At 41.6% G+C, this 23,559-nt stretch overlaps 1 protein-coding gene across 20 annotated transcripts in view; it reads left to right on the forward strand.

The window, feature by feature from the left end:
* The window catches only part of MTHFD1L (methylenetetrahydrofolate dehydrogenase (NADP+ dependent) 1 like), a 254,772-nt gene that overhangs the window by 38,043 nt on the left and 193,170 nt on the right, over nt 1-23,559 (forward strand). For 14 of the 20 annotated variants that reach the window (XR_010323111.1, XM_023548014.2, XM_023547905.2 and 11 more), the window contains exons 2-7: nt 446-530; nt 2,439-2,489; nt 2,577-2,630; nt 7,593-7,717; nt 9,927-10,027; nt 11,340-11,476. Coding sequence is in view for 17 of the 20 variants with exons in the window: in XM_023547699.2 (XP_023403467.1) it covers nt 446-530; nt 2,439-2,489; nt 2,577-2,630; nt 7,593-7,717; nt 9,927-10,027; nt 11,340-11,476 (553 nt within the window). In the remaining 3 variants the exon portion in view is untranslated. The other 6 variants (XR_010323119.1, XR_010323131.1, XM_064292212.1 and 3 more) reach the window with 6 other exon arrangements.

Consider the following 23,559-nt stretch of genomic DNA (forward strand, 5'->3'; position numbering starts at 1 on the left):
GGGGATTGGGGGTGGGAAAAGTGGTAGATTTTTTTAAAAGGTAAAACTTTTATTATCATAAACTCAGAAAATGGAAGAAAAAAATTCACCCCTAGAAAATTACCATTAACAACTGGTTTGCTTATCTCTGGAAACCCTGGTAGCATAGTGGTTAAGAGCTACGACTGCTAACCAAAAGGTTGGCAGTTCAAATCCACCAGGTGCTCCTTGGAAACTGTAAGGGGCAGTTCTACTCTGTCCTATAGGGTCGCTATGAGTCGGAATTGACTCGACAACAATGGGTTTGGTTTGGTTTTGGGTTGCTTATCTCTGCACACTTGGAGTGCGTCCTTACGTTGTCCAATTATTTTTACTTAGTCACAGACTTTCTAAGAAAACGTGTTGTGTAAATACTTTCTAGTCTTCAGTAAAGAAATTACCATGTTGTTTTTCTTTCTCCATGTAGAGAAGTTATTCAGAATTCAAAAGAAGTTCTGAGTTTGTTGCAAGAGAAAAACCCTGCCTTTAAGCCGGTTCTCGCCGTTATTCAGGTAAGATGAGAATGTAGGTCAGTCTTACGATTTTATACCTTTCAATTTAGAAGACAGGTGTGTGAAACGACCAGCTGTATTTCTTATCTGAGAAGTCCCATTCTGCCTTAATGGGTAGGAGAGAGGCCTCACTGGAAATGCTGGTGTTTCCCCTTTATTTGTTCATTTGCTTCTGCAGGGCTACAGATTAGAGACCTCTGCGTACGTGCCTGGGATCTTCTTTTTGTCAGTCTTCTCTGGGGTGTGGGCAGTTCTCAGAGGTCAGGAGGTAGTCCCAGGAAGCTGCAGTCTAATTACGAAGATGATAAGGAAAATGCTAAAGAAGAAAAGGGAACAAGTGGCAAATACAAATCTGACTGCCTTGTTTTTCCAGGTCTCACAAGTTTTCTGCTTTTGACACTTTTCCATTACTCTCTACTAGTGCAAAATATCTGAATTTTCCTTCTCTGACAGGTTTTCGCCTTACACAGGTTTTGGCCTTCTCAGGTTTTACTGTATTTATCAACATTAAGGACACCCTGGTGGCGTAGTGGTTAAGTGCTACCGCTGCTAACTATAAGGGTTGGCAGTTTGAATCCGCCAGGCGCTCCTTGGAAAACTCTATGGGGCGGTTCTACTCTGTCCTGTAGGGTTGCTATTAGTCAGAATCGACTTACCTGGCACTGGATTTGGTTTTTGTTTTTATCAACATTAATTTCTTGGGCTTTCAACTTATGTTACTTTTTTATAGTAAGCCTGAGATTAAGACATACATACCAGTAGCTTGCGTAACCCCTGTCACTTTATAAAGGAGGACATCGAAAATAGGAATTTAAATGGCTTGCCCTGAGGTGGAGATGCTTATCAAACATGATTTGAAAAAGTGGGAGGAAGAAAGTTCCCCTTTGTTTCTGTGGAAGACAGATGCCAGAAGAGGTGTGGGTACCTGGCAATCTCACTCCTTGATCTCTTAAGTCTGCCACACACTGGAAGGGCCAACAGCCATTTCCATGCTGGAAGGATTTTGCATTCCCTGCGGTCTTTGGCTATAGCCCTGTGGCTGGGCACCGCAGATGGCACGCTCTCCATGCTGATTGGCTGGCTCTGTGATGACAGGTACAGGGGAATGATGAGGTGAGCCAAGGCTGTTAGCCAGCACAGCCAGTAGTTGGGCTGCTCTGCAGTTTTGGCATGCCCTTAATATCTCAAGACAGCAGCCTCCAGTTCCTATAGAGTTATGTTTTTCAAGACTGTTGAGCTGTGCTTATTTCAGTTATGTTCTTTAGGGTCTGTATCCGCATCCCCTTACAGAGAAAGGCGGTTAGAAAACTAGAGAGACAATTAGATTGTGATGTGAGCTTAGGCCTCTTGGCACTTTGCTTACTCATTGGCTTTCCACCAAAAAAAAAAAGTTGCCATCGAGTTGACTCCGACTCATGGCGACCCCATGTGTGTCAGAGTAGAAATGTGTTCTGTTGGGTTTTTAATGGCTAATTTTTTGGAAGTAGATCACCAAGACTTTCTCCCAGGGCACCTCTGGGTGGGCTGGAACCTCCAACCTTTTGATTAGCAGCTGAGATCCTTAACTGTTTATACCACCCAGGGACTCCAGCTTTCCAGCTAAGGTCAAATTATTTAAATTCCTATTTGTGGTGTCCTCATTTATAAAAGGATGCTGGCTCTGTGGCCATATATGCCTTAACATGAGGCTATTGTGAAAAAGTGACATAATTTGAAAGCCCAAGAAATTAGTATGTCAATAAAACCATCCGTTAGTACCCTTCACAAGCACTAGGATACTTTTTTTGCATTTTCCTTATCATCTTCATAATTATATCATAATTACAAAATGCGTCTCTGTATTGTGTTTTGTGCTATTTCAAACTGTTTTCATGTTGTTACATTCTCCTCCTTCTCTCCTCTCCCAAGGCAGGTAATGATAACTTGATGCAGGAAATAAACCAGAATTTGGCAGAGGAGGTGAGAATTGCTGATTTTTAAAGGTACCCTGTAATTTTTAGCCATGTGCTCTCTCGCAGTGACAAATAACCTGTGTTCTCTTTTCAGGCTGGTCTGAACATCACTCACATCTGCCTCCCTCCAGACAGCAGTGAAGACGAGGTAATTACTGCCGGGCTCTTAAACTCACGATGGTTAAGTGCTTGGCCACTAACGGAAATGTCGGCGGTTCAAACCCACCCAGTGGCTCTGCAGAAAAAAATTCTGGCTATCTGCTTCCATAAAGACTAAAAAAGACCACAGCCTGTAAAACCCTATGGGCACTTTTACTCTGTCCCATGGAGTCGCTGTGAGTCGAGAATCAACTCGAGGGCACACAGTAACATTCAAACTCATATTTTGCTTTCCTCTTTAGATTCAGTAGGCTTTATTAGCATCTCAGTTGTGGTTGGAATAGATCTAGCCTTTTCTTGTGGCTGAATTTCAAGGGAAAAGTGGTCTCTTCCCTTTAGTGTAAATTCTCCTTTATCAGTTTGTCCTTTACTTCTGTGTGTTTCTATTGGAGACTTAGTTATTTTGGGTGTGTTTCTTTAGCTATAGAATCTTGGTGGTGCAGTGGTTAAGAGCTGGGCTGCTAACCAAAAGGTCAGCGGTTCGAATCCACCAGCTGCTCCTTGGAAGCCTTAAGGGACAGTTCAGCTCTGTCTTATATAATTGCTATAGGTCAGAATTGACTCTACTGCAATAGGTTTTTTTTTTTCCCCTCAGGCATAGCAGCAATATCATCTAGTGGAAATTATCTGCCTGTCAGTGTCTGGAGAAGTGGTTCCAAGTTCTTAGTGTACTCTGACAGGTTATTTGATCCTGGGCCAGTTCTTTGACTTCTCTGGGTCACAGTTGCTATGAAAGTGTTCTGACCCCAGCTATCCAGAGTTAGGCCAGACTTCACAGGTTAAGGGCATGGTCCTCCAGACTGCCAACTCTGCCCAAGATTTCAGACGCCAGTTCCAGGTTTGGGGGTTCCCAGGCTGTACTCACTTCTGCCCTGCTGGCTCTAAATTTAGGGGCTCCCACTACCTACCTCAGGTTCAATAATTTGCTAGATAGACTCATAGAACTTGGAGAGTACTATACTCACAGTTACAGTTTCATTATAGCCAAAAGGATACAAACCAGACCAGCCAAAGGGAGAGATATATAGGGCAGAGCCTAGGAGGGTCCTAAATGTGAAGTTTCCCTGTTGGCTCCCCATGGAGTCAGGAGAGTTCACCCAATCAGCAGTCCAGAGTGTTATTGGGATCTCTCTATATAGACATGAGTGATTGGATCACGAGCCATGTGATTGAACTCACTTTTCATCCTCCTCCCATCCCCAGAAATCACCTAGTGGGTCTTTCCCGCGTGGCCAGCCCCAACCTTGAGTCACTTCGTTAGGATACATTCTCAGGTGTGGTCCAGGGTACCCCATGAATAAAAAGGATACTCTGATCACTCAGGAAATTCAAGGGTTTTAGGGGTTACCTAGAAACTCAGGTGTTCCTCGGAAACCCTATGTGGTAATTCTACTCTGTCCTGTAGGGTCGCTATGAGTTGGAATTGACTTGACAGCAATGAGTTTAGGTTTGGTTTGGTTGGAGGTTACCTTCCAGAAACTAGAGATAAAGGCCAGACAAATTCTTGGGGCAAAATTAATTTTTCATTCCACAGTTGCCTTATTGATAGAGTAAAGCACTAGGATAAGATGATCTTCAGGGCCCGTCCAGCACCATCCTTTAGTGGCATTTTGGGGACACTGGTAAAAAATACTCAGAGGGTTCTTTTCATTGCTGTTGCTCATGATTTAGTTGTTTCTGCCAGCACGTAGTAGCAGCTTTCACAAGAGTCATTTCACATTTAGAAGAAGCAGCTACCCCAAAACAGTGGTGAAGAAACTGGATGAAGGTCCACACAAGCTCCTGGCCCCTGAGTCAGTGCCTGGCCCTTCTGATGGCTAGTTTTCTTTAGACTTGCTATGCCATTGAAGATTCAGTTTGGCTTTGTGTGATGGGAACCCTCAAATAACAGAATCTTAAAATAACACAAAAGTTTATTCTTCTTGTACATAAATAAAGTTTAGAATTAAGCAGTCCCGGTTGGTATCATGGCTTCACAATGTCTTTAGAGACTGAGCCTCCTTCTAGCTTGTTGCTCGGCCATCTTTGTCAAGCTACCTCATGGTCCAAGATGGTGGATTGACCTCTACATGTCATATCCACATTCTAGCCAGTAGGAAAAAAGAAGGACAAAGAAGGGCCTACTCTTACCTTTTCCAGACATTTTCCGAAAGTCACAATTCTACTTCTCTCCCATTGTGCTGAATCTAATTGTTTCGCCACAGGGCAGGGGAAGCTGGGAAATGTAGTTTTTAGACCAAGTGGCCTTAGATAATTTATAATCACAACTAAAAATCAAAAGTTTATTACTCAGAAAGAAAGGGAAGATGGATATCAGACAAAGAGTTTCTGCCACACTTGACATTGTAACATATTACAATTATTAAGATACCTGTGATACCAATGTTATCAAAATACAGAGAACTTTGTTGTCCATTTGCAGAAGGTCACCCTCTGTCTGCAGTAGAATTTGCGTTTGTTTAGGTTGTTTTGCCCTGAACTTACTCATTTAACAAGGAATCATGTATTCCCTATATTTCTCAGGTGAAATTCTAATAGTTATGAATTTGTATGGTATTATTTTGAAAAAGACTAAGAATCTTAAAGTATTAATTATGGACGTTTGCTTTAGTTGCTTCTCCAAAATCCTAGTTACAGGTAACAATGGGATAACACAGATACACTTGTTTTGACATGTCTTATTTTATGACATTTCCCAAAGCATGTTTCATAAGTGTTAAGTGAAAAATATGTTCTAAGGTTAAATACGTTTGGGAAACTGAATTAAACTCCTCAGAGCAGTTAATATGCTGATGTGCACTATGACCTTCTGAGGGAAGAATATCGCATGCAGCACCTCCCAGTGTTATTTGAGCACCGTCCCTGTTTGTCTCTGAGCTTCTTCAGGAACAAGGAGATAACACTGCGCTCTGTGTCCAGGATGAGGTTCTTGAGAAAAGTCAAGGGAAAGGAGGGGTGTAAGGACTGTTGGGAAACCCTGGTGGCGTAGTGGTTAAGTGCTGCAGCTGCTAAGGAAAAGGTCAGCAGTTCAAATCCACCAGGCGCTCCTTGGAAACCCTACGGGGCAGTTCTGCTCTGTTCTGTAGGGTCACTATAGGGTCGCTATGAGTCGGAATCGACTAGACGACAGTGGGTTTGGTTTTTTTTTTTTTTTTTTTGGTTTAAGGACAGTTTAAATCTAGCTGAAATGTTAAGTCGGTACATTTGAAGAAATGTCTGTTACCCTTAGGAGAATGTAGTTTCTTGTACACACATGATAAGTAAAATAACGAAACAGAAGAGAAGTTATTCAGGCGTGGGGAGTTTGCTTTGTTGAGTCAGAAAGTCTGAAAAAGGCTCCAGGCTGGGTCTTACTGAACAGCGCCTTTCAGTGAGACGTGGTGGCCTCGTTCTGGGTGTCTGTACTTGGCAGATTTCTGCGGGAGTGGTTCTGTTTTGTTAATTACATCTCACCGTACTGCTTGCTGCTGCGTATGGGCCTATTAACCCGGGCTGCTCCCCTGATTTCTACACAGGCTATCCCTCCCTTGCTTCCCGGCACTGCTTAGATGTTATGCCCTTGAGGGGCCTTCTCGGACCACCCCCCGCCTGCCATTGCTTTCTTATCCCTTTACCCTGCTTTATAATTCTTCATGTCATTTATCATTTCCAGCGTTTTTATTATTTGGGGGCTTTCTCTCACCCAGTAGGACAACGGCTCCTTGAAGGCGAGAATGTTGTCCATTTTGTTTACAGCTTTATTTCCTTAGAACTGGTAAAAAGTAGGTGTTCAAAACATATTTTATTGAATGAATGGAAGAACAGTGAGTGAACGAAATATAACTTCCTGGTTTTTGTAAGTCAGGTAGCTTTTTCTTCCCCAAACCAATTGACAACATGTCGACTGAAACTCATGACGATCCCATAGGTGTCAGAGTAGTACTGTACTCCATAGGGGTTTTCAGTGGCTGGTTTTTTGGAAGCAGATCCCCAGGCCTTTCTTCCAAGCCACCTCTGAGTGGACTTGAACCTCTAACCTCTCGACAAGCAGCCAAGTGTGTTAACCATCTGCATCACCTCAGGAGTCCTTTCTTCCCCTACCAGGTAGTAATACCATAGTGAGTTTTGCTAAGCAATGAAACAAAAATGGTAAACCAACACTTCTTCATAGTGAGATCCATGTGTGTGGCCTAGTCTCTCTCGTACTTATGAGCAAATCATTTGGTTTAGTGAAATTAATCAATATCTTATCTCCTGGCACAAAATAGAAACACACAAAGAAAGGATAAAGCATTGCATATTTAAAGACATAGGCAGTCATGAGCCATTACCTAAGCTTCCCAAACTGTACCTCTGTCTTCTTCATAGTGAATTCATTTAGTGTTTCCTGTGGCGAGGAGGCCTGTGTGCTTAGACTCAATCTATTGCCAGCCTTTGGAAGGGCTGCCTGTGTGCCACTCAGGTCGAGAGAGGGTGAAAGCTTATGTGACGACTTCTTGAAAGTCATAATTCATAAGCTCTTGTTGCACACATCGTGTCTGAAGCCCAGGCCGGGCTGGGCCAGGTTGAAACGCCTGAGTCATGCTTACTGGCCTCGCTCAAAGCTGGCAGAGTGTTTGGCTCAAAACAGGATTGTGGACAGGGAGTTGTCTTTTGCCTGTGTGAATCTTAACTACTGAGCTTTTGTTTTGTTGTTTTTTTCTAGCAGCAAGTAGAACCATAAGAAAGAGCCAAGGAAGTCACCAAAAAATTGATTCCAGGTTTTTTTTTCTTTTTTTGAGTTTTTATAAACATGACAAAAAGAAGAAATAGACTTCATTGTGCTTTGCACCCAGACTTCAACACAGAGTAAAAAAGAAACTTTAACAGAGTAAAAAAGGAACTGTAAATGAAACCGTTTTTATATAAAGCTTCTTTTGTTGGGCGTTATTTTCACAAAACTGATTTCTGGTTGTTTTTTTTTCCTCTTTAGATTATAGATGAAATCTTAAAGACTAATGAAGACACCAGAGTCCATGGCCTTGCCCTTCAGATTCCTGGGAACTCGCTTAGCAACAAAGTCCTCAATGCCTTGAAGCCAGAAAAAGATGTGGATGGGTAAGAAAATCTACAAGAAAATTAACTTTTATTGCTTATTGAGGTTTTCTACTATAATTCCCACCCCCTGCTTCCTTCTGTTTTTTTCAACTATGTCAGTAATTCAGATGAGAGAACTATTTTTCAATATGTCAGGAGCTTGAGGGTTTTTTAAATTCTGTATAAGAGAGCTACATATTTTGGAAAATACCTGAGCCCTTTTGTAGTGCTTGGGCTGCTAACTGAAAGGCTGGCGGCTTGAACCTCTCCTCCCCCGCCCCCCGCCACTGCTCCATGGGAGAAAGATGTGGCACTTTGCTTCCACAAAGACTTACAGCCTCGGAAACCCTATACGGCAGTTCTAGTCTGTTGTATGGGGCTGCTATGAGTTGTAATGGACTTGGCAGCAATGGGTTTGGGTGACATTTTGGAAGTAGTCTCCTTGCACCATCATATTCATTCGATAAGTTCCTGTCTGATTTATAGAGTCTTTAGTCAGATCTTCTGCTAGCTCCTTGGGTGGCATAAATCGTTTGTGCTCGACGACTAACCAAAAGATTGCCAATTTGAATCCACCCAGTGCCGCTGCGGAAGAAAGGCCTGGTGATCTCCTTCCATAAGATCACAGCCATTGAAAACCCTATGGAGTACAGTACTACTCTGAAACATGGGAGGTTGCCGTAAGTCAGAATTGACTCAGTGGCCACAGGTTTGGTTTTTTGCTCTTCTCTGCTGGTAGCTTTTCTTGATAATTCTACCAGATTAGAGGAAAAAGTCCAGAGACCTGATTCCCCACCAGTACCATGTTCTGCCTTAGTCCCAGGCTAGTCGACAAAAACTCACAGTTTTGTTAATGACACGAAATTTTATTTGAAATTTGAGGGGGGAATAGTCATAAATATGAGGTGCCCTGACTCAGGTCATGGTACGACGTAAACATCACGGGACAAGGAGTGCTGCCAGCCTACAACCTGTTTCTTTATATGGACATGTAGGAAGATTTTATACTGTGGCCAAGAACATGATGTATTTAGGGATCCAAGGCTGAAAGCAAACTTATAAAGTGAGACTGCTGATCCGGTATTTTTTGCAGGGACTGGATTGAAAGGCTGCCTCAGGCTGCCAGACACCCGGGCTTCTTCCAGCCTTTTATTGTGACTCAGACTTAGGGTAAACCCAAATACAGGTTAAAAAGTTGTCACGGCAATTGCTGAGCCTGTCATAGAAAAGGAGAAAAGCCCTAATTAACGAGAACACTTCTAGAAGTTTTAAATCTTTTATAAAAGGAGAGAATGATGAAGCAATTTCATAATATCTCCATTTTGATGCTAACCTGGATTGAGACCATTAGTTTAAGTAAGATCGTTTCATAATGTTATGGATTTGAACGAGGAAGGACATAGAAGTCTTGATTTCCCAAGGAGGTAAATATGTGCTGAAGTCAAGTGGGAATAAGACCTGTGAATTCCAAGTCTTGGTAGATCACTCCAAATTTGTAGGATTGGTTCTGGATTTTGATATTGATCAAGATATAAATATTCTCAAGGGTAAAGTGGGCTCTGTGAGGGCAGTGGTAGTTTAATGGTAGAATTTTTGCCTTCTGTGCAAGAGACCTGGGTTCAATTCCTAATCTATGCACCTTAAGTGTATCTACCACCCGTCTGTCAGTGGACACTTGTGTGTTGCTGCAATGCTGAACAGGTGTCAGCAGAACCAGACTAGGATGAACTAGGAAGAAAGGACTGGTGATCTAATTCTGAAAATCAGCCAGCGAAAACCCCGTGGATCACAAAGCTCTGATCCCATTCTGCATGGGGTGACCATGAGTTGGGGAACGACTCGACAGCAGCTAACAACAACACAGTGGGCCCTACAGCAGGACGCCCAGGTTGTACAATCCCAGGGGCGCCATTCCGTTGTAGTCCATCGCATGGTGCTTCCTGGAGGTGTGCAGTGAACACCTGCGTGGCTGATGTCCTACAGGCCGAACAAGAACACTGAAGGCTGTCCCAGCTCAGAGTGACCAGAGGGAAATTTCCTGAGAAGCCAATGGCCTTTATTTTCTGTCCAGTCTTTAATCATGTATTTCATATATTCTATCAAACACAGATGAGCTGTTATTTTTTGGGGGATTAATATATGTAATATTAATTTTATAATATTAATATGTTAATATATGTAAGAGTTTTGACCAGGCATTGACTTCCTGTTCCCTCCTTTTCTGATTCAGAGTGACAGATATAAACCTGGGGAAGTTGGTACGTGGGGATGCCCATGAGTGTTTCGTTTCACCGGTTGCCAGAGCTGTAGTGGAACTTCTTGAAAAATCAGGTATGATGCTCCACTCAAAATGCTGCTATCTTCTATTTATTGGCATCTACATTGTTTTCTAAAAGGATTTGTTCCTGGAAGATTATATTTGAAACATGGATATGCCATTCAGTATGGGATTTCTTTAGTTTCTCATCTTTCTCGAGGGGAGATACAAAAGAGTAACTGCAAATTTTTCTGGTCATATTGTATTATAATTTTAAAGATGATGATTAACCTGTTTTAAACCAATTGTCAATTTCTTTCATGTAACAGTCAAAATAACCACCATGAAAAATGTTTGAAGTTTCAGTTTCTCAATATGTAGACCTAGGTAGGACTTACGCTTAAGACTGCAGTGTGAAAACTGTAAGATGTCGTTCAGGCTATAGAAACCTAGGTTGGGGTTTATTAGTAAGCAGAATTCTTATCAGTAATCAATGCTTACTTTCCATCATTCTCTCCTAACCTTGCGTTTTTATGTCAGTGAAATAGAAATGAATAATTTCTCTTGCTTGGTTATTAAATTTAGTGAGCAAAGCATTGTAGACTATTTCATGTATTTAAGGGCTTTTGAAGGAGGTCTGGTGGCACAGTGGTTAAGCACGTGGCTGCTAACCAAAAAGCCAGCAGTTTGTTCAAACCCACCAGCTGCTCCCCAGAAGAAAGATGTGGCAATCTGCTTCCCTAAAGATTACAGCCTTGGAAACCCTGTGGGGCGGTTCTACTCTGTCCTATGTGGTCGCTATGAGTCGAAATCGACCTGACAGCAACAGGTTTGGTTTTCCTTCTTTTTTTATTTGTTCAAGGGTTTTCTAGCTGAGTGCACAAAATGCAAGTAACTAAATTTTTCTCTACTCTAATTGGAGTAGAAAAGTGTCAAATGCTCTCCTGCCCCCTAAACATGCAAAAATTATACAATAATCCCAAAACATATGCCAAGGTTTTATTAAAAGATTAACTTTCAGTATCTGCCCTTAGCTCAGTAACCCTGAAGCTCAGATCTCTGAGGTCATCCGCATATACGGTGTTTTTCCATCAGATGGATAATCTGGACAGTGATTCTGAATATCACAAAATTCTCGAAGAAAGAGTAAGTTATGGCTAATAATATATATTGGCCAATTTTAGAGAGAAATTCAGCAATTAGCATTAGAACCAGAAGGGCTTGAATAGAGAAATTTGGTCAATTACAGTTTTCCACTCCTAGCTTATATTTATTGTAGGTTGGTGCTGAGGGAGCCAGGTTTTAAAAGGGTATTTTTCCTTTTGTTCAAACTGTCCAGGAGAAAGGATCTGAGTTTTTTGTTATAATATTGAATTTGGTTGATAGGTATAAACTTAAATGGAAAGAAGGTCTTGGTCGTCGGGGCCCATGGATCTTTGGAAGCTGCTGTGCAGTGCCTGTTGCAGAGGAAAGGCTCAATGACAATGAGCTGCCAGTGGGAGACGCCTCAGCTTCAAAGCAAGGTAAGCGTCCCACATGTTGGAAACACGTCACCTGAAACGTTCACGTGTGGTGGAAAGAAGAAAGGCTACAAATGTATAAGCTGAGCATTTAGGAAGGAAGAGGAAGAATAACAGAAAACCTCAAAGGTTGAAAAATCATAAAGAGCAGAAATTAATGAAATAGAAACCAAACATGTAGGAGAGATTATCGGCAAAGCCAGAGGCTCTTAGAAAAGTCTGGTAAAGCAGGTGCCTGACTAGCGAAAATAATCCAGGCAAAAAGAGAGAACACAAACAATATGAAGAATGAACAAGGTGACATGACCACAGAAACAGCATTTTTTTTTTTTTTTTGAGGAGACTATGAACAATTTTCTGCTGGCAAATTTGAAAATTTATATGAAACGAGCGCTTTCCTTGAAAAATGTGAGTTACATAATGGACTCACCTAAAATTGCAACACCTGAATAGGCCTATATCCAAGAAAGACATTGAATTAGTCTCCCCATCAAATAAGCAAACAAAAACCTGACACTGTGTACACAAATCAGCCGGTGGTTTCACAAATGAGTTCTGCTAAATAGTCAAAGAACTAATCTCTTCTCCAGAGAATAGTAGAAGGAGGAGCACCTCATAACTCATGAGTGTGAAAACCAGACAACAGGATGCTAAAGGAAAATTACAGAACAATCTCGCCTGTGAACATAGGTGAAATAATCATTAGCAAAAAAGTAGAAAAACTGAATCCAGCAACAACATCTTGATCAAAGTGGGTTTTTCCTGTGATGAAAAAGGTGGTTTTACATCAGGAAATCTATTAACATAGTTCACCACATCCTCAGATTAGAAACTATATGTTCACCACAATAGATGGAGAAAAGGAATATAAAATCTAGTATCCGTTGTGATTAAAAACAAAAGAGACACTTTAACTAGAAATTGAAAGGAATCCTTTAGCCTGATAAAACGTCTATGAAAATTTATACAAATATCTCACTTAATAGTGAAATAGCAGAAACCTTTCTTTTAAAATTAAGAAAGACGGGAGTGCCTGTTATCACTACTCCTAATCAGTGTTATACTGGAATTGCTAAAGAATGCAGTAATAAAAAAGAAAGGAAAAAGAAAATTTTTAGTGATTGGAATGGAAGACACCAAATTGTCTATTAATCCTAGATGATATGATTATCTACGTAAACCCCCCCCCCCCAAAAAAAACAAACCTGTTGCCATCGAGTTGATTCAGACTCATAGCGACTATATAGGACAGGGTAGAACTGTCCCATATGGTTTCCAGGGAGTGCCTGGTGGATTTGAACTGCCGACCTTTTGATTAGCAGCCATATCTCTTAACCTCTATTCCACCAGGGTTTCTAAAATATATATATATAAGAATTAGTAAAAGAGTTCATCTGTATTCTTGATACAAGATCGACATGTGAAAAGCATTTGCGTGGCTAAACACTAGCAACAAACAAAGTTAAATATTTACAAAGATACAGTTTATAATAGCAATGAAAAATATAAGGTATTTAGGAATAACTTCGAATCCACCAGGTGCTTCTTGGAAACTCTATGGGGCAGTTCTACTCTGTCCTATAGGGTCGCTATGAGTCGGAATCGACTCGATGGCACTGGGTGCTGGGTAGGAATAACTTTAACAAAAGTTATGTATGACCTTTTGAAAGAAATCATATAATTTTGATGAAAGTCTTTAAGAAGACCTAAATAAAAGTGGAGATAGCATGTTTGTGGATAAGAATTTTTGATATTTTAAAGATACTAATCCTCCCCAAATTAATCCATAAATTTGAATCGAAATCCTGACAGAATATCTTTTTGTAGACTTTGACAAGCTGATTCTAAAATTTATAGGGAAGCACAAAGGTCCAAAAATAATCATGACAGTGTTGAAGAAAAACAAAGAGAACTCATCCAACTGTACAGTGTAAGTTATTGTACATTAATAGCAATTAGGTTAGTGTTCCAGACCAACAGACTTTTGGGACAGAAGGCAGCTAGGAATAAATCCATTCATCTATGGTAACTTCCAGATCAGTGGGGGAAAAATTAACTTTTAAAAAGAGCTGCGTCAATTAGCTATAAATAAGGGTTGTTGTTGTTAGGTGCCGTCTAGTCTATTCTGACTCATAGCAACCCCGTGTGATGGAGTAGAACTGCCTCACAGAATTTTATAGGCTGTAATCTAGAAACAAATCACCAGGTCTTCCTCCCAGGGAGCTGCTGGTGGGTCCAAACTGCCAACCTTTCAGTTAGTAGCCAGGCACTTAACAGTTGTGCTAACAGTGTTTCTTGTATATATATATGGGTACAACATTGAAATACTAACCTGACACTATATACAAAAATCAATTCTAGATTAAAGACCTAAATGTGGACAGCAAGACTATAAAACTTTTAGAAGAAAATAAAAAACTTTTATGCTCTTAAGATGCTGGGAAAAGATACATAAATTTGACTACATTAAAATTTAAAAATAAAACAAAGCTTTTCAAAAGAACTCATTAGAAGAGTGAAAAGACAGATATAGATAAGATGGTATTTGGTACTTAAACAACAGCTGTTTAACTCGTAATTTGCATCTTGTAAAAGAATTCTTTAGATCAGTACAACAAAGGCAGTTGATTACAAAAATGAACAAATACCTGACAGAACACAACAGAGAATCCTTGACAGAGCAGGAGAACAGTGGGATGTAGACCTCAAATTCTCGTAAAACAACCAGACTTAATGGTCTGATGAGACTGGAAGGACCCTGGAGATCATGGTCCCCAGACCTTCTGTTAGCCCAAGACAGGAACCATTCCCAAAGCCAAGTCTTCAGACAGGGATAGGACTGGACTGTAAGATAGAAAATGATAGTGGTGAGGAGTGAGCTTCTTGGCTCAAGTAGACCCATGAGACTATGTGGGAAGCTCCTTTCTGGAGGGGTGATGAGAAGGCAGAGGGGGACAGAAGCTGGCCGAATAGACATGGGGAATACAGGGTGGAGAGGAGTGTGCTGTCTCATTAGAGGGAGAGCAATTAGGAGTACATAGCAAGGTGTACATAAATTTTCATATGAAAGACTGACGATTTGTAAACTTTCATTTAAAGCACAACTTAAAAAAAAAATGGGCAAATAACAGGCCATTCACAGAGGAAGAACCTGATGACCAAAATACACATGAGAAGCAGTTCAGCACCTGTTCTCATCAATCATGGCAATGGGTAAAAAGTTATAATTCTAAATTCTGACAAATTTGTAGAGCTTTGGGAACTCATATAGTCCTAGGAGTTTAAATTGAAATAAGCATTTTGGAAAGCAATTTAGTAGAGTTGAAGACATAGATACTCTTTGACCCAGAAATTTCACTCCTAGGTATATATCATAGGGGCACTCTTGGACGTGTACAGAAGAAGACATGTCTAAGAATGGTCAGAGCAGCATGTTTATAATACAAAACATGTATAAACAGTGATCTAAATCCCCATCAGTGGGAGAGTGGATAAATCAGTGTAGAAGCATGTAGAATATGTATACTCAAGTATCTTCATAAAACTGGATGATATACAAGCAGTGAAAATTATGAAGCTAGAGTTACAAATGTCAATGTGGAAGGATGTTTAAAAACCACACTGAGTGAAAAAAAGCAAGTTAAAGAAGAACACATTAAACCCAACATTATAACATAATTTATATAAGGTATAAATACATATAAAACAATACTATTATATATATATATTTTAGGGCTACCTACATATGAATTAAAAGTATAAAGAAATGCAATGGAACGATGAACCAAATCAGGAAAATAATGACTGGGACAAGGATGCGGATGAAGATGGAAAGAATCCACAGGGAGCCGCACTTGTATTGGTCATGCTTTTTTTTTCTTAAACTGGGTAGTGGGTATTCAGGTGTGTCATAGTTGTCTTTTATATTTTCATATCTGAAATAATTAATGCATTTTTTAACTTCAGAAGATGATAACACACTTCACGAGTTCCAGGCAAGGTGAAGTTGAGTGAAATGAGCCCATTAAGTACAGCAAAGCAGTGCAGAACCAGATCTCCAAATGCACGTTCCTCATGCTACAGCGAGAATGTGAAAAGAGGAGCACCTTGTAGCCTGACCGGGGTTAGGGGAGGGGTATCTTGACTGAGATTTATAATATTGGAATGACAGGGGGCTCTAATACAGGCAAAATTTTCTTGTTTCAAGAATATAAACCAGTTGCCGTCAAGTTGATTTCAACTCATGGCGACTCCATGTATGTCAGAGTAGAACTGCACTCCACAGGGTTTTCGGTGGCTGATTTCTTGGAAGTAGATCACCAGGCCACCACGTGTCTGTCAGTTCGTCATACTGTGGCAGCTTGCATGTTGCTGTGCTACTGGACGCTTTACCGCCAGTATTTCCAATACCAGCAGGGTCACTCTTGGTGGACAGGTTTCAGCAGACCTTCCAGACTAAGATGCTTACCTGCGTTTCATTGACTATGCAGAGACATTGGACTGTGTGGGTCATAACAAACTGTGGATAACACTGTGAAGAATGGGAATTCCAGAACACTTAATTGTGCTCATGAGGAACCTGTACATAGACCAAGAGGCGTGATTTAAAGTCAAGAAAGGTGTGTGTCAGGGTTGTATCCTTTCACCATACTTGCTCAGTCTGTATGCTGAGCAAATAATTTGAGAAGCTGGACTATATGAAGATGAACGTGGCTTCAGAATTGGAGGAAGACTCATCAACAACCTGCATTATGCAGATGACACAACCTTGCTTGCTGAAAGTGAAGAGGACTTGAAGCACTTACTGATGGATTCACGGCCTTCAGTATGGCCCTCAACATAAAGTAAAAATCCTCACAACTGGACCATTACGCAATATCGTGATAAACAGAGAAAAGATTGAAGTTGTCAAGGATTTTGTTTTACTTGGATCCATTATCAACATTCATGGAAGCAGAAGTCAAGAAATCAAAAGACTCGTTGCACTGGGCAAATATGCTGCAGGAGACCTCTTTAAAGTGTTAAAAAACAAAGATAGCACTTTAAGGACTAAGGTATGCCTGACCCAAGCCGTGGTGTTTTCAATTACCTGATATGCATGGGAAATCTGGACAATGAATAAGGAAGACAGAAGAAGAATTGATGCTTTTGAATTGTGGTGTTGGTGAAGAATATTGACTGTACCATGGACTGCCATAAGAATGAACAAATATGTCTCGGGAGAAGTATAGCCAGAATGCTCCTTAGAAACAAGAATGGTGAGACTAAGTCTCACATACTTTAGAGGAGGCCCTAGAGAAGGACATCATGCTTGGTAAAGTAGAGAGTCATTGAGAAAGAGGAAGACCCTCATTGAGATGGATTAACACAGAGGCTGCAACAATGGGCTCAAGCATAATGATTGTGACAATGCCACAGGACTGGGCAGCATTTGGTTCTGTTGTACATAGAGTCACGATGAGTCGGAACCAACTCAACGGCACCTAACAACAGTAACAACAGATTGCCAGGCCTTTCTTCCAAGGCACCTCTGGGTGGTCCTGCAGCCTTTCTTTCAGCAGCCCAGCATTAATCATTTGCAATTAAACCCAAATCTATGTGCTTTATACTGATGACCACATGGTGGCAGCCTAGTCAAGAAAATTCAAAGGCAATGTTTTGCAATTTAGAGCCCAGATTTCTTGCTTTGGAAGCTTAAGTGGAAGAGGAAGGTAAACATTGCCCTCAACTCAACAGCTGTGGCGGAAAATGCAAATACCTTCATCCGCAGCTGAATGTTTTCACAGCTGTCACAGATACTTTTGCTAGTTGTATCTGTGGGTTTGAAAAACAAAGACATTTTTCAAAATACTTTTTTACTACAGAAATAAATCACCTTGACTCAGCACTTTGATAAATCTCATCCTAGCTTTGAGAACGATTAAATGACATTACTTTCTTACTTTCTAGAGACTCAAAAAATTAGATAGCGTCCCTGTTTTCACATACATAACAGTGTTCTTTTTATGTATTTATATGGCTTCAAAGTATCTTTTTTTAAAAAACTTTATTTTTGGTGGTAATATATTAAACCAAACAGTTTCTACATGAACAGTTCAATAACATTGATTACATACTTCACATTGTTGTGTTACAACCATTCTCACTGTCTCTACCTGTGTTGTTTCCTCAGCATTGATTTAGGCTCTCTGCTCCTCAGAGTTCCCATCTGTGCCTTAGATTAACTGTTATCAAATTAAGCTCATTTAGATGATTCTTTATAAGATGGCAGTGCTCAACTCTGTCTTGGAAGAAGTACAGCCAGGATGCTTCTTAGAAGGGAGGATGTTGAGACTTTGTCTCACTTACTTTGGACATGTTATCAGGAGGGACCAGTCCCAGGGGAAGTACATCATGCTTGGTAAAGTAGAGGGTCAGCGAAAAAGAGGAAGACCCTCAACGAGATGGATTGACACAGTGGCTGCAAAAATGGCCTCAAACACAGCAATGATTGTGAGAATTGTGCAGTGTTTCTTTCCGTTGTACATAGGGTCACTGTGAGTCGGAACTAACTCAACAGCACCTAACAACAACACGCTCAAGGCAAACGTTTTTTATTAGTTGACCTAAACCATTGTTTAGTTTAACAACGGCTTCATGGGATAGTTTCGATTCAGAGTTTAAATATTATTTTGGGGCATTAGTTTTGGGTGTCCCCTGAGTCTCAATGGATCCAATAAGTCTGGTTTCTCTAATATGAAGTTGAAGTTTTGTTCCGTGTTTTTCCTCCTTTTAATCAGGATGCAACTGTTGGCTCCTTGATCAGAATCCAGTAATGGTAGCCAGACACCATCCATTTCTAATGGCCTCATGGTAATGGAGGCACTAGTTTATGGAGGCAATTAAACTTGCAGTCCGTTTTAGAAGGTTCTTTTTAATAGTTGATGTTGTACATGCATTTTGTTTCCTAAATGTGCTCTTAATGGCACAATCAGCATTCTTGGAAGCAGTCAACTTTCACTCTTACTACTGATTCATCTTTGTAGCCAAAAACATGGAAAGAAAAGTTCAACGCTGCCAATGCTTGTGTTTGAACTTGATTTGTTCTCTGGTATTTGGAATAATCTCAGTCATGGCTTCCTTTGCCTGGCTTACTTCCCTACGACAGGCTCCTGTCCAACCACAAGATAAAGCCTATGTCTTTCTGGTTTTCTTACTAGCAGCTAGCCCTTCACTAGCCACCTACCTTCCTCCTCATATGTATCTGTTCTGCTGCTTGACATTTGACTTTTCACTATTCCTGTTTTATTTCTACAAGAAGAAATTGGCAGTGAAACCCTTGCCGTTTTTTACCCGGTTGTTGGGCCTCACTTCCTTAGCAGGAATTCTCTCCTTTGGTCATTGTAATCTGTGGTCTGTATCCCTCAAGGGGCCACTGAGCCCTCTGGAGGCTGCAGCCATGGGTGTTAGCATGGTACAGAGAGCACCTTGGCATGGGCTGGTGTCCTGGGGCAGCCTGGGACGTGTTCCGTCCACACTTGCCACACCCTTGAAAAGCTTCACTGTAAAAAGCATTGAAAGTACAAATGGAACAGCAGATTGGAATTTTTGTTGTCCATTTTAATCAACAGTCAGGAAAAAGTGCCTTTAAAATTTTAGTCCATTTAGCTTTTCATTATCAGCAATGATCAAAGAGTTGGGGAAAGAAAAGACAAGTGAAGGATTGTGGCTACTACATAAAAGGAAATTATCTTTGGAAAGCGTTTCTTAAATACTTACTGGTACTTAACCTGGAGCAAGAGCCCTGCTGGACATCTGGTTGAGATTTCTGAAGCCGAGGGTGTGAGGGCTTTGGGGATCAGGGTGTGTCATGGATTGAACTCAGTCCCCCCGAAACTTGGTTAGGCCATGATTCCCAGTGTTGTGTGGTTGTCCTCCATTGTGTGATTGTAATCTTAAGTTAAAGAGGATTAGGGTGGGATTGTAAAACCCTTACTAAGGTCACATCCATGATCCAGTGTAAAGGGAGTTTCCCTGGGGTGTGCACCACCTTTTATCTTACAAGAGTTAAAAAGAAAGGGAAGCAAGCAGAGAGTGGGGACCTCCTACCACCAAGAAAGCAGTGCTGGGAGCAGAGTTCATCCTTTGGACCAGGGGTCCCTGTGCGGAGAAGCTCCTCGACCAGGGGAAGATGGATGAGAAGGCCGACAGAGAGAGAAAGTCTTCTCCTGGAGCTGACGCCCTGAATTTGGACTTTTAGCCTACCTTACCTTACTGTGAAGAAATAAATTTCTCTTTGTTAAAGCCATCTACTTGTGGTATTTCTGTTATAGAAGCACTAGATGACTAAGACAGGGTGCGACCATGTAACTCTAGAGTCCTCTCTATGCCACCTCCTAAGATATAAGTCTGGGATGGCCTTCCAGTGGCCAGGCAGCCTGCTGCCATCGGTGGGAACTGCCTTCAAAGGTGATCAGACACACACTCGTGTACTTGACTAGAGAGGACTGGTATCTTCATTACACAGTGGAGCCTTGTGCTTTGGGGACAGAGAGCTTTGGACCCAAGTCTTGGCTATCTTTTAATTTCTCTGAGCCTGTTGTCTCATGTGTTGTTGTTAAATGCCTTCACATCCATTCCAACTCATAGTGACCCCAAGTGCCAGAGTAGAACTGCCTCAGTGTTTTCTACATGGATTTTAATCTTTAGTAGAACAGATCGCCAGGCCTTTTTCGTGTGGGGCTGCTGGTGAGTTCGAGCTGCCAACCTTTCAGTTAGTTGCCAAGCGCTTTCCTCATGTGTAGAATGGGAACAATAATATTCCCTCCTTCATAGGGCTGTTGTGAGAATGGAATTAGGTAATTATGTAAATTTGCCTAGCACAGAGCTTGGCACATGTTAACATGAATGTTCACAGCTTGGCTGCTGTGAATAGTGAGTCAGGAAAGACACGTGTATTTGGTCCAAGATGTGGACAGCCAGCTGAGTCAATCAGATTGTGAGTAAATAACACTAAAACTTTCTCTTATTGGATAAACTTCCCCTGGCTGGAAGTCTAGTATACATGCTCACGCCAGGGGGAGGAATGAGTGTCACCGGGTCGCTGAGGGCTCCCAAAAACCATGGAGCCAGAGGGAGCGAAACAAAACCAAAAACGATCGAGACAGCGTCCCAGAGAGAGGGGCCACTGTCCGGAATGAGTGCCCCGCTTTGGCCATCCCAGGGTCGCCCTCGGGCCCTTAACAAGAGTATTCCTAGATTTAAGTAACGTGACAGAGAGCTGTCTGCTCTGAAGCTTTGCGCCGCTTCCTTCTGGTGCTTCTTATGCTGCTCAAACACCACTCCACTTCAAAAGTTGTCTTCGGAGGACCCTGACTCATCAAGTGTTACATCCTACAGTTGTGAGGCACAGTTCATATTAAGTTAATTAAATTGAAATAGACCCTTTCTGTATTTGTTGTTTTGTTAGTTGTTGTCACATCAGCACTGACTCATGGTGACCCCATGTGAAACTGAACGAAATGTCTGGTCCTGCACCGTCCCCATGGTCTTTGCTATGCTTGAGTCCATTTCTGCAACTGCTTTGTATTTTGAGTGCCTTCCAACGTAGGGCCTCATCTTCCAGCACTCAATCAGACAATATTCTGTTGCTTTCTATAGGGTTTTCATTGGCTAATTTTCAGAAGTACATCGCCAGGCCTTTCTCTGTAAACCTACCTAAAACTAAGGATGTTCTACATATACTGATTAAGATCCCATGGAGCCTATGCATGAGTGTATAAGTGGTGTGGCAGGGGTGTCTGATCTCCTCTAACTTAACAAGGCAGAAGGAGAATCAAGATCAACAGCTCAAGGCTGGTTGCTATTGGGCGGAGGTCAGACGTATCTCTTCTCCAACCTTTTTACCAATTCTGACACCAAGTGTCCCTCCCGTATTACTCTCTCCTTCTTTGCTGGGTTCAACAATTCATTGCAATGGCCACACAGAACTCAACATACTCACAGTTACGGGGTTTATTAGGGAAGTAACAGGTTACAATTCAGATTCAGGAGTACTCAGGGTACAGCTCTTCCATCAGGACAATCTCTTATCAGCTGTGTCTGCAGACACACCCCTCTCTGGCCTCTCGGCCTGGCCTCTATGCTGCTTGGGCAAAACAGAGTTACAAAGCTCTTTTAGCTCTGCCAGTAAGTGTCTGGAGATACCCCACATTGCCAGGAAGCTTCATCTCCAAAGGCGCTGAACTTTCTTGCTCCATGGTCTGGGAAGCCTACTATGCTGTCTCCTGGTTCTGCTGCCTCTGCTGCAGCCATTTCTGTGCCACGGCTTCTTGCCCTCTCCAGTGTTACAGCTCTCCTTCCCTATCCTGAATCTGCTGCTTCCGCTGCCTCTCTGTGTCTTCCTTGTTATAGCTCCTCTCGCAGTGTCTCCCTTTAAGCCTGGTGGGATGCCAAAATTGACTAATCCACTCGTTAGGGTTCCATACACCTTATTTGCATGGCCCCATCCCTACAAGGGTGCCATGCACCTTATTTACATTGTTAGCAAGCAATCCAATCCCCTTGGTGGGCCACAGGCACCTTATTTGCACAGTTCCACCCAGTCATTTGGTGGGAGTTACAAAGACTGTGGCTAGAAGGGCCATATTAAATAATGCCCTGCACCACAATGAAGAATTGAGATTTGCCTTTTTAGAGTTTACAGAAAACAGGGTTCTATATTTGGTAGCTGTATCGCTTCTGCCCTTCTGAGTGTATCACTGGAAATAAGATTAAGTCTCCTGCTTTTTTCTGAGCATCACTTCTGGGCTTCTTGATGCATTATTCATGCCCATGTCTGTCCTAGAGTCGGGGAGGGAGAAATGTCTGGGCATTTGTCCAAGTCAGCCATATGCTGTGGAGTATCAGCTGTCAGGAAGCCAAAGCCCTGGACCTAATATTTTTGTGTAGGACTAAGGAATCTCCCTCCTTTCTCCACCTTCGCCCACCCAAAAGCAGGCACCCAAACTCTACTACCCAGGCCCTCAGAGTGTAATGACACCCCTTTGTAGGGGTGGCACAGAGCTGTCCATTTAGTGGTTCCACTGTTGGGAGTCAGCCTAGATTTGGAGACACCCTGTCCTCACCCAACTGAGGTAAGAGAAGGTTTTGCATTTGGTATTTAGAGGTTCAGTGGAATCCTCTCCAGGGAAGAGAGGTTGACAGGCATGCGGGTCCCCTGTCCACACCCCACTCACCACTCTGCTCACCCAAGAGCCCCTCTGGAGCTGTGCTAATGCCCAGCTGGAGGCCAAGAATGAAATGCTCTCCAGCTGTGACGAATCAGGTAGATCCCAGCTGCGTGCAGAAGAAATAACCTGGAAGTAAGAAAACTGTTTTATTTTGTGTTTCTCAGAAGATCTAGTTTCTCCTCGTAAGCACAGAGACCCTTTAAAACCAGTATCAACAGAAGAAGGAAAAAGTATAGGACTTTCACACTTAAAGAATCAAAATATTCATATTTTGTTGGTGAAAGAAATTATCACAAACGTTCTTTCCACTTTAAATCAGTGCATAGCATGGTTTATGAAAGGTTTTTAAAAGTGAATTGGAGAATTCTAAATATATTTACAGTATACATGTGGAATGATGACTTCTTGAAAAAAGAGTAATCTCCCTTCTTTAGAAAAAAAAAAAACCCACTTAGCTTTTAAATTGGGCTAGATGAACAAGTTACATGATAGTTCTTTTTAATAGTAACACACACAGGCATACCTCAGAGATATTGTGGGTTTGGTTCCAGAGCACTGCAGTAAAGTGAGTCACACTAATTTTTTGGTGCATATAAAGGTTGTGCTTATACTATAGTCTGTTAAGTGTGCAATGCATTGTCTAAAAAAAGTGTATATACCTTAATTTAAAAGTACATTATTGCTAAATCATTTGAGTCTTCAGCAAGTCATAATCTTTTTGCGAGTGAAGGATCTTGCCTTGGTGTTGATGGCTGTTGAACTGATCAGGGTGATGGTTGCTGAAGGTTGAAGTAGCTTGGCAATTTCTTAAAATAAGTCAACAAAAAAGTTTGCCACATCGATTGACCCCTCCTCTTACAAAAGACTTCTCTGTAG

This window comes from Loxodonta africana, chromosome 1, assembly GCF_030014295.1.
Source record: "Loxodonta africana isolate mLoxAfr1 chromosome 1, mLoxAfr1.hap2, whole genome shotgun sequence".
Lineage (NCBI taxonomy): Eukaryota > Metazoa > Chordata > Mammalia > Proboscidea > Elephantidae > Loxodonta > Loxodonta africana.